We start from the raw sequence: 11,295 nt of genomic DNA, 5'->3' as shown, positions 1-11,295 counted from the left end.
TTGCATTTCCAATGCCCCTCCCCCAAGTCCCTCCTCCCTACCTTTTATCTTAGCCTGCTTGGCACACTCTCCTCATTCCTGAAGAAGGGCTCATGCCCGAAATGTCGATTCTCCTGCTCCTTGGATGCTGCCTAACCTGCTGTACATCTCTCATTAGCAATGTCTTACTCTTAATATGTGTATAATTTTTTTTACTATTGGCCTTTATATTACTTGCAATTTTTTTTGCATTCCCTTTCGTGACTATTATTTTTTTCTTGGTGTTTCTCTGCTGATCTTTATAATTTTCCTAGTATAATCATTTGTCTTGGCATTTATCTAAGTTATATCATTTAGTTTTACACCCTAACTTACCTCATAAATTGACTTTGGCTGTTTAACTGTACACGTGGAACATTTGTTCCTTCAGCATATTTAAGAATCCACATGGCTTCAAATACCTCTCTTAATACCTTCCAGTGTTTTTATATAGGTTTACCTGTTGATAGCTTAGCCCATTTTAGCCTGTTCAGCCTACCTCATCTTTGAAGTGTGCCTTACTTCAGTTTGCAATGTAAGTAAACATGTTGGTTAATGAGATTTCCTTCATTGTTTGGGGAAATTTTAACCGTAAGGACCCATTTCAACATAACGTCTTGCTGCTTGGTGTTCCATTTACATTTCTCTAGTCCATCAGTCTGTAGCCCCATTCACCCATGATCATTTCAGGAACTTATCAACCTTAATAATGTACTGCATCTGTGTCTGCACAGATTTGCTGCCTCCCTTCCAAGGAATAGACTGTCTTATGTTGTATGTTTATCATTGTCCGCTCACCCGCTGTTACTATCAAATGAGGCTCTGTCACGAAACGTAGCTAGATCACCCACCTATACCAGGCACAAGTAGAGTGGGTGACTTTTTTTTTCATTTCTCCCTCCCCATTACCCCTTTGTGGACTCAGTGGTAATCACTGTAAAAGCTCATAAAGATTACAAAATGAAATCCCACTTTGTATCTGAAGTGAAGCAGTACATTGTTGTCTGAAATGTTACCTTTTGGATGAGATGTTAAATCAAGATCACTGGCCAATTTTTCACAATGAAGGAGAAAAGCAAGAGTTTATAAAGAAAGAAACACTTATTTATGAAATGCATTCAAAGATTTTAAATTCCTTCAAGTGGTTAATCTGGTATATTTAAAAAAAATGGAATCTTCCCAGCCCCTGAATGGTATGGGCAGAGTCAACTTGGAAAATACACTAGGTTCAGCAGTAATGAGATCCTTGACGCTAGAATAAAGCCCAATCTGCAACCAGGATTTAAATGAGGCGACAAATTGGTGAATGCCAAGTGGCTAATTTGCATGTATTTACATGTTAGTAATACCTAATTTCACTTCATTAATGTGCATTTTCTTGTTCTTCTAAGAGGCAGAGAGAAACTGGATGGTGATAATTCCCAACATGAAAGTCAGAGCAGGTGTCTAGTGAATCCAGCTTGCTGCTAATTTTCCTGCTCCTCAAACTTAGACAGCAGCCACCAACATCTTACAGCACAATCCATGGGCAGTTGCTGGCCTGACATAGTCCATGAATGCTGGCATTGAGCATGTACCAGCCTCACCACATCACAATGGCACATCTCTAATCCAGTTACATTACATGCTACACTTTGAAGCACACCAGCACCTTTCATTGTAACACTGGTGCAAGGATACATTGTGCACAGGGACCATCTCATAGATTTGATCAGGACATCTCAGAGCTTCTCACTTGCTCTCTTAGCACTCATTTACTTTGTGCCTACATGGATGTTTATAACATCTCTGCCTTGTCTCGCTTTGCCCTTGCAGCCAGTCTTTAAAGGCTTACAACACATGTGTCCTGTCTTTACTTTAAGAACTGACACAAAGCCAGCTAGCTTGTCATGGTTGTCAGCAGTGTCAGTGAAGCAGGTGCACAAGTTGCTCCAGGGCAATGTGCTATATCACAATTACAGCTGCATCATGAGTCAGCAGCTTATGTGGCAAACACACTACACAAACTTCAACCAAATGGCAATAGCTGAATGTCTAAATGACACTTCAGTGAAGAGACGAGTGTCCATAGGGTATTGTTGGGATAAAAGGGACTCTGTCTGATGCTTGTAGTGGCATTGTTTGAGTAGTTATTGACTTGTGCAACATAGTTCATGTTTCTGCTCTGTGCAATAAACTTTTATGTTATTTTATGTAAAGTACATTGCCAGCTTCTTGTGAATAGATTCAATAGCTAATCTCCATGGTAAACAAATTGCAAAAATAAAACCTATGGTCTTTCAAGCCAGATTTCATTATGTGGTCTGACTTATCTACTGTTGCCATTAAGTAGGAACATAACACATGTATGTAAAAACAGGGACTGCAGATGCTGGAAACCAGAGTCTAGATTAGAGTGGTGCTCCAATCTAATCTAGACATAACACATGGATATCTTTTTTTCGATAAGGAGAGACCAAACTGCATAAAGTACCCCAAATGTAGTCTCATCAGGATTCTATACATTTGCAGTAAGATATCTTTGATCTTTTACTCAAATTCTGGTAGCTTGGATGTTCTATCAACAGCCATCAGAGGCCATTCATAGAATCCCGACAGTGTGTAGCATGCCATTTGGCCCATCATTGACCCTCTGAAGAGCATCCTGCCCAGACTCCAAACTTTGATGAAGTGTTGATATTATGAGCATATTTCTTAAAGATATACTGTCTCTAAGTGAAATAATCCCTACAGTGTAGAAGCAGGTCATTGAGCCCATCGAGTTCACATTGACCCTTCGAAGACCATCCCACTTAGGCTCACTGCCCTACCCTACTTCTACATTTCCCATGGCTAACCCACCTGGCCTGCTTATCATATGTCTGGAGCCTATACACAATTTAGCATGGCCAATCCACCTAACCTTGCACATCTTTGGACTGTGAGAGGAAACTAGATCACCCAAAGGAAACCCACGCAGACATGGGGAGAATGTGCAAACTCCACACAGACAGTCATGTGAGGCTGGGATTGAACCCGGGCAGCCACTGTGAGCCAGCAGTGCTAACCACTGTGCCATCGTGCCACACAAGAAGCCATTTCTATACCAACATATTCCAAAATATCCAGAGAGTATGGAAACAACAATTTGTCCAAAACTCATTTGCTGTGGAACTGGGCACAAATCAATTGAGAAGTATTGGCTGGAATCATTCACCTACCAATAGCTAAAATAATCAGTGCTCCTTAGTAATAATTCCCCAACAATATGCTGGACCAATATATTGAAAGATTACTCATGGTAGAGCTGCTGGTGTTGTCTTCTTTTCAACTGTTCCATTTTGGATGAACAATTGGTTTCCTTCAATAAACAAACAAAATAGTTCCGTGAATGTGAAAAAAATACTTATTCTTGAGCATGTTGCTCAAATCAGCTAGGTGGCAGAGGAGCAAGTGACAGCTTAAAATTGCACAGAATGTGAGAATTGTGTTTCTTTTAAGTTTATGGATTATCAATCATTGTTTGCGTGATCAGATTGAAAATGTCTTGCTTAACAGGAAATACCTGATAACTAGAAGTGCACAGAACTGTCAATACTGAAAGAGAATATCAGATTAACTAATTCTGGAGAAGGGCCTTGTCCAACATGATAAGCTGCCATTTTGAATGCTCATAGTCCCACTGTGGTTTCCATCAGTTATTGTTAGATTAGATTACCTACAGTGTGGAAACAGACCCTTCAGCCCAGCAAGTCCACACTGGCCTTCTGAAGAGTAATCCACCCAGACCCATTTCCCTCTGAATGATGCACCTAACACTATGGGCAATTTAGCATAGCCAATTCACCTCACCTGCACATTTTTGGACTGTGGGAGGAAACCCACATAGACACGGGGAGAATGTGCAAACTCCACACAGACAGTTGCCTGAGGCAGGAATTGAACCTGGGTCCCTGGCACAGTGAGGCCGCAGTGCTGACCACTGAGCCACCCTTCAACACATACAATTTGCATCTTGACATCAGGCTGGCTGTCATTTACATCTTTTTAAAATTGTATCCAAACAAAGAAAAGTCACCACTGAATACCCTGGAATTCAAATAAGCCTCAGTTTCCAAAGTTCAAGTTTTGTTCTAGGCAATGCTACACAAGAGGGGAAAAATTCATGCTAAAGTTTTTCTTGTACAGTGAAGCAGAAAGAAATATTACTTACACATTAGTTTCTTGAAGCTCTTTGGCTTTTTGTCCCAGACCACAAACAAATAATAGGCAGGAATGCCAGTCAGAGTGATGATAAATCCTATGCCAGTGTTGATGGGATCAGAATACAGTGACAGTGCCACTATAAAGAGACAGGTGAAGGCAAAGAAAGCTGGGATGAACAAAGGCACCTGCAACAACAAAGAGAAAGGATCGAGATATAAATGTCTACATTTTCACCTTCTCTGTCTAGACAATGAGCTGAGAGCAGATGTTCCACTCATTCTAAATTCCAATGGGATGAAAATCCGGTGGGTTGTCAGAAAGGGAGGTCTGCACTGTCAGAGTGCCACACAGGTGATGAAAGTGAATTGACTTTTAATTCATTCCATTGCACAGTCAAAAATCAGCTTGGTAAAATCAGTAAATTTTATTTGAGTTATTCTGCTGAACAGCTAACATTTAAGTGCCAATTAAGAGTAAATTTCTTCATACAATTATAGAATGCTACAACATCAGAAAATACAAATTTAATTGTGAACTCTGACTTGGTATTTACAGACTTATTTCTCTATTATCATTAATAGAGTCACTAAAAATTCATATACCTGGCACAGACTTTAGGCTACTGGCAATAAATATCCAGAATTGAAGAATATGTTGGGAATGAAATGTTGATCAATTTTAATGAAAGATATGCTTTGTTGTTTGAATAATACATTTAAATAATGCTTTGCAATTCATTTTTAAGAGAAAGTAAATGCATAACAAAGAAGAATGTAAGCAAGTAAACAAGTTAAGGGTGTGAGAGTGGGAGGCAGTGTATGTGATGTAAGAGTTAATAGAATAAATAAGAAGAGTGACTAGAATAAAGAGAGTGTGGAACTAGTTGAGAGAAACAGTGAATTAATAATTGCCGCACAATTAAATTCCCAGCCCAGGAAGAGGCCAATGCACTTGTACACCGAACTCCAACTCTAATGTCACCGAACATTGAAATTTGAGAAACAGAAACAGACAGCATCATTAAAACGGTAAGTGAGGGAGAGAAAAAGGCTAAGACAGAAAGGGTGTTTCACAAGGTTTTAACCTTGCGTAATGTGGATTATTGCGAGTTGACAGCCTATTTTACAGCACCTGAGATTTAGTTCAGGTTTCAATGGAAAGAAAAATGGTGAAGTTTGGACTATTGTCTATTCATATTTTGTGACATAGCCACCAATGTTCTCCAGTATGTTAAAGCTGTGTAAGTAAGAATAAGACTGCTAAATGCAAAAGCCAGTCACAAGGGTAGGCAAAAAGCTTTAACCTGGAAGGAGATCAACTCCATGATTAGTGTATCTGATGTTTCGCATCTGAAATTATTGCTCTGCACTCCATTGCTTCACCACATCTGATGTGGCAAATTATTCAATTCAACTTCTTATAGCTATAGCAACACTGGGAGCCAGAGAATCATAGCTTCCAGCTCATTGCCATCTTTCCATTTCCGTAAAATAATGAACATCCAGCAATTGTTTCAAATGTTTCTCAATTGTACAACGATAGCTGCCCTATCGGGGCTGTGAAGGCATCGAACCCTTAGATTTTGGAGTTCTTTACAAATTTTGGCCAATTCCCACCAGCAGTCTTCTTCTACACTGCAACTTTGAATCTAAGATGTATACGTATTTATATCGCAATGGAATGACTGTGAAAGACTTATAGATTGTGTTAACCATTTCCTTTTGTTCAAATGTTCACGGTAGATCCAATTCCCCGCAATTAAACATACAATTGGAACTGAGACTGTACTGACTGATAAGATGTGCATTGTAACAGTACCCCCTATATAGTGGAGATACAATGGAACATAGTGCGCAGTATATTAAAAAATATATTTTCAATGAAGACAGTATGGTTTGACGCAAGCAATAAACTACTTAAATTCTGCCCTTATGGCTTATGATGTCATTTGAACCACTTGCCATGTTCTTGCCTTTCAATAGACTCATAACAACCTTATCGCCGAGATCCATAAACAGTCTGTTAAAACACCGGTAAATCAGCTCAGGCATAGATCATTTCAATGTAATCTGAATGAAGGCTTTGTTAGATTGTTGCAGTGCTCACAATCATGAGGCAAAGTTCAGGAATGAAATATGTAAAGTGAGTGACACTTGAATTTAAAGAAAAACATAGGTCGTAATTGCAATCAGGCAAATTGGTCCTCTGGTATTTTATAAGATCATCTGGGGCGGCAGTGGGGGAGAGAAAATGTGTTTTCCTAGGAAAACTGCCAGACTTGGACATGTGCAAAATGTGTAGCCCAAAGTGAATGCAGCTTTTGTTCTAAGGATGACTAATTAGTCCAGAAATAGTTCCAAAGAATTTTACTTAGGGGTCTGGTAGCAATGGGGCTGACATGGATCATGGGTCCCAGGTCAACCGCCATCAGTAATCAGCATTTGTGTCTTTTAAAAGCATATTCTGAATGTAGCTGTTCTTCACTTATTTTATAGCAGTTGGTTGACCATTTTCACCACTTGACCTTGTTTTCCAAAAAAAGGGAAATATACAACAAGAAATAATACATGTTTATTTTTTCTGAAAAGAACATAATCTGTCTCTTTCATCAACTTAGATAGATGCAATAAATAATAATTAATTAATTGAATCAACTATTCACTGCTGGCATTCTCACTTCTGAAAAATTGCACTAAGTTACACTTGCGGGAGGGAAAGCAGACCACGTAATTTATTGGACTGTGAGCAACATGTTAGCTTGCATACAAAATAAGTCAATAAACATAAATATGTAATGCAATGCAATATGGGGTGTTATTATTTTTAATGCCCTAGAGTTGAATATGATTTTTAAGATTCTGGTTTTCTTGCAGAGGTTAAAACATGACAATGATGGTGATTGTTACTCCTTAAGCCATTGCTATATGTTAAATTTAAAATGTGCTGTTGCCTGCCTTTTTAACTCTTGTTTCTGTTAACCTTTGCAGTGCCCCACTAAACTTACTTGTGCTCTCATTTGGCACACAAAAATGTAAATCAGATTGGATCTACGGTACAAACAGCTCAATTTTTCCATTCTTGGCTATTGCTTAGTGAAAGATAAAAAAGGGCCATCAATGACACACCAGAGCTAAAAGGAAGAAGAGAAGATAAAGGTTCAAATTTATTTTACCATTAGAAAACAGGATGGAAAAAGAAGTTAGATTTGGTTTATTATGACAAAATTCATATAAGATGCATATGGATAGGAGAGAATGAGGAAAAAGAATATGAAGAATCATGATCATTAAAATGTTATTCTATTTGTTGTGGAGTAATGCAAGAATAATTAAGTTACTTCTGACTATTGATTGACTTAGTTATGATATTAGCTTCTGTTACAGGAACATAATGCATGAGGTTAAATTGGACACAATGGTTTGACCTAGTGTGGCAAGAAGATATCTGGTCTAGAATTAAGCAATATGATTTGTTACCTTAGCTGCAGTCTTAATTGGCCACTGTATTTTGTTACAGACAGAAAAGGGCTTAAGCATAAATGGGATTTGTCACTTTGAACATCTCAAATGAGCTTTTTTTAAAATCAAATACAGGTTCCTAAGTTTATAAATGATAGTTATTTAGCTCTGCTGAACAAGGCTATCTCACTTATGGACAATATGAAACACAATCAGCCTGTAAAAAGGCCACTGGTCTGAAGTGCAAAAAATTACTGAATGCATTGAGACCCTGGTTTGTCATGAGCTAAATAATATTAACTGAGGCAGGAATTGAAGTATAATGTGTCAAATGGATGTATCCATTTACAGAGCAGAAGAAAGAACTCATGGTCATCATTATTCACTGGCATGAGCTGTTAATTGCTTGTGGGAAATGGGGGTCACCCATTAGGTCCTAACAACTGAATATTATTGTGCTCAGGCAGAAAGATGACCAGTTAGACAAGACACTGGAAGGTAGTATGATCCAGTCAAACCAAAGTCAACATAAGAAAACACCTTAGAGGAAGAAAGAAGGAGTAAAACCACGGGAGAAAAGAATAAACCCATACTGATACAGGATATAAAATTATTTGATAGCAATTAATAGAATGTCACAGCAGTAAATGAATACGTGCAGCCAGTATTGCCGAATTCTATTTTGATTTTACAGGAATTAAATAGAAATGTTATATATAAAGGACCAGAAAGACACAACATTCCAGCAGACATCTTTCCAAAGTCAATTGGCCAATGCCTGTCTCCAGTACTGATTTATAGTGAATCTTACCTTAAATGGCCGTGGCATGTCTGGACGCTTGTATCGCAAGTATATCAGACCAGTTACTGCCAGACCAATGAAGAGCCATCGGACAAAGCTCAGGAAATTTAACAGACTATAAATATCACCCACAAACAGCATGAAGATAGTTAAAGGGTACTGCAAAAGATGTAAGTTTAAACAAGTTAAAGGTTGGAATATATTCAGTAAGATTCAGGATAAGACAAAATATTACATTAGCATGTTAAGTATAAGTTATTGTTCTAGTCTTAATATATTCTCATTGACCTTTCACACATTAAAGACCAAAACAGACACTGGTAATATAAGCCACTTTACAACATAAGATACCTGAAGCACGCTTTCAGCTTGGACAACTTCAAGTGTCAAGGTTTATTGAATAGGAGAAGTCACTGTAGGGTAGAATGAATCGTTACTTGTGTTGTGAGCTTCTTATTTTCCATATCTTATCACTCCCTTTGCTGTCTTGGATGTGGACCAGAGAGTGAAGCATTCAGGAATGGAATCGTTCATTGTATATGGATACAATGAAGGTGCAGGGTTAAGTTTGACAACTTATCGCAGTCTAACAAGGTAGCATTGGTACTGTAAACCAAGGTTGTCTTTGTGCTATGAGCTGGACACAAACCAGACAGGAGTAATTTGAGGAGGAATATTGACCTTAGAGTTGAGGAGCAATGACTCCAGTGAGGCTGAAACTTTAAAGCGAGACATTTGCAAAAACCTTTGTAGCCACATACTTCTGAGGGGAGAAGAAGCCTTTCTATTTTGTGTCGAACCTTTATATCATTTTTATCAATTATTATTTTTATTAATGTTATTGGTGTTGAGTGGAATTTTTATTGCAGCTAGAATTGTTGAATCCTCTGGCTATTATGAATACAGAGGAACCTCAATTATCCAGCATTCGATTATCCGAATATCAGATTATCAAGCAAGATCACAAGAGCCCGATGCTTGGCTAAACTATGTTATCCGACATTTGATTATCTGACATTCAATTAACTGAATGAAATACTCTCCGTCCATGTCCTTCAGATTATCGAGGTTCCTCTGTACATGACATGAAAATTAGTGATTTGGAAGCTTTAGACTAAAGGAAGATCTCGAGAGGATTTTCAGATGGCAGAACAATGCAGGTGGAGTTTAATCCTGAACTTGTGTAGTGATGCGTTTTGGAAAGTCACAATGAAGTGCCAGAGGACTGAAGGATGCCTAACTTTGTGTCATTATTTAAGAAAAGCTGCAAGGAAAATCCAGGGAACTATAGATCATTAAGCCTGACATCAGTGATTGGTTAATTCTTGGAAGGGATTCGGAAAGATAGGGTCTACATGCATGTGGAAAGAAAAGGACTGATTAGGGATAGTCAGCATGGCTTTCTGCATTGGAGATCATGTCTTACAAATTTGATTCAGTTTTTTTAAGAGATTACCATGAAGATAGATGAAGGCAAAGCAGTAGACATTGTCTACATGGGTTTCAGCCAGGCCTTTGACAAGGTCCCAGATGGTGGACTGGTTAGTAAGGTGAGATCACTGTGAATTGCATTCATATTAATCAACCAATGGTCTTTAGGAAAAAGAACATTTGGACGAGATATGGGTCATTCAGCCAGTTTGAGCTGTCTCTGCCATTCAATAAGATTCCAACTTAACTCCATTTTCCATGATACCCTTACATAACAAAAATCTATGAGCTGAATTGGAGCCTGCCAGGGTTGGGTGAGTGTTGATGTGTGAGGGAGGTTACAGGAACAAAAATGCCAGCACATTCAAATTCCGGAATCACATTCAGCATTTACCTCATGCATTCTATGTTTGCATGGAAAACCTTAGGATAGCTGAGTCTGTGAATAACATGTGCTAAAAGGCAATTGCTCCCCATTCAATCTTGACTGTGACTGCCAGTACATGGTCTCCCTGGGCCATCTGAAACTCATCAGACTGAACAACTTTTGGGATTGATGGTGGATGCGATTGACAGTCTGTAGAGTTTTTAAATATTGATGTTTTTTTCTTTTGCCTGTACGAAAGGCTTATGGTAATAGGGCTTGCTCTCCAATAGTTTTAGGGCCATTTCTGTAATTTTGGACTTTATTGCTTTTCAATAGCATTTCATTGTCGCCAAGTCTCTGAACTGCATGGGAGCTGCTAACGCACGAAGCATTAGACATAAGATGGATGAGCTTGAGGCTCTTTTGGAAATTGGCAGATACTATATTGTGGGGATAACTGAGACATGGCTTCAAGTGGACAGGGCCTGGGAAATGAATATTCAAGGCTACACGTGCTATGGTAAGGACAGACTGACGGGCAGAGTGTGTGGGGTGGCCTTGTTGGTAAGGGAGGATATTCAGTCCCTTGCGCGGGGGGACCTAGAGTCAGGGGATGTAGAGTCAGTGTGGATAGAGCTGCGAAATACTAAGGGTAAAAAGACCCTCTTGGGAGTCATCTACAGGCCCCCAAACAGTAGTCTGGATGTCGGATGTAAGTTGAATCAGGAGCTGAAATTGGCCCGTCGTAAAGATGTTATTACAGTTGTTATGGGGGATTTTAACATTCAGGTAGACTGGGAGAATCAGGATGGTATTGGACCTCAAGAAAGAGACTTTGTGGAGTGCCTCAGAGATGGATTCTTAGAGCAGCTGGTGCTGGAGCCGACCAGGGAGAAGGCAATTCTGGATCTGGTATTGTGTAACAAACCAGAATTGGTCAGAGACCTCGAAGTGAAGGAGCCATTGGGAAGTAGTGACCATAACACATTAAGCTTCAATCTGCAATTTGAGAGAGAGAGGGTACAGTCGGAAGT

At 39.0% G+C, this 11,295-nt stretch overlaps 1 protein-coding gene across 1 annotated transcript in view; it reads right to left on the bottom strand.

Moving 5' to 3' along the window:
* Nucleotides 1–11,295, bottom strand: part of slc7a11 (solute carrier family 7 member 11) — a 187,069-nt gene that overhangs the window by 26,971 nt on the left and 148,803 nt on the right. The window contains exons 10-11 of the mRNA XM_043674092.1: nucleotides 8,473–8,622; nucleotides 4,211–4,388 (exon numbers count right to left, since the gene is read on the bottom strand). Of these exons, the coding sequence (XP_043530027.1) occupies nucleotides 4,211–4,388; nucleotides 8,473–8,622 (328 nt within the window). The remainder of the gene's footprint in view (nucleotides 1–4,210; nucleotides 4,389–8,472; nucleotides 8,623–11,295) is intronic.

Source organism: Chiloscyllium plagiosum, chromosome 32, assembly GCF_004010195.1.
Source record: "Chiloscyllium plagiosum isolate BGI_BamShark_2017 chromosome 32, ASM401019v2, whole genome shotgun sequence".
Lineage (NCBI taxonomy): Eukaryota > Metazoa > Chordata > Chondrichthyes > Orectolobiformes > Hemiscylliidae > Chiloscyllium > Chiloscyllium plagiosum.
Note: the sequence above shows the minus strand (reverse complement) of the source record. Positions and strands in the feature narration are given on the sequence as shown.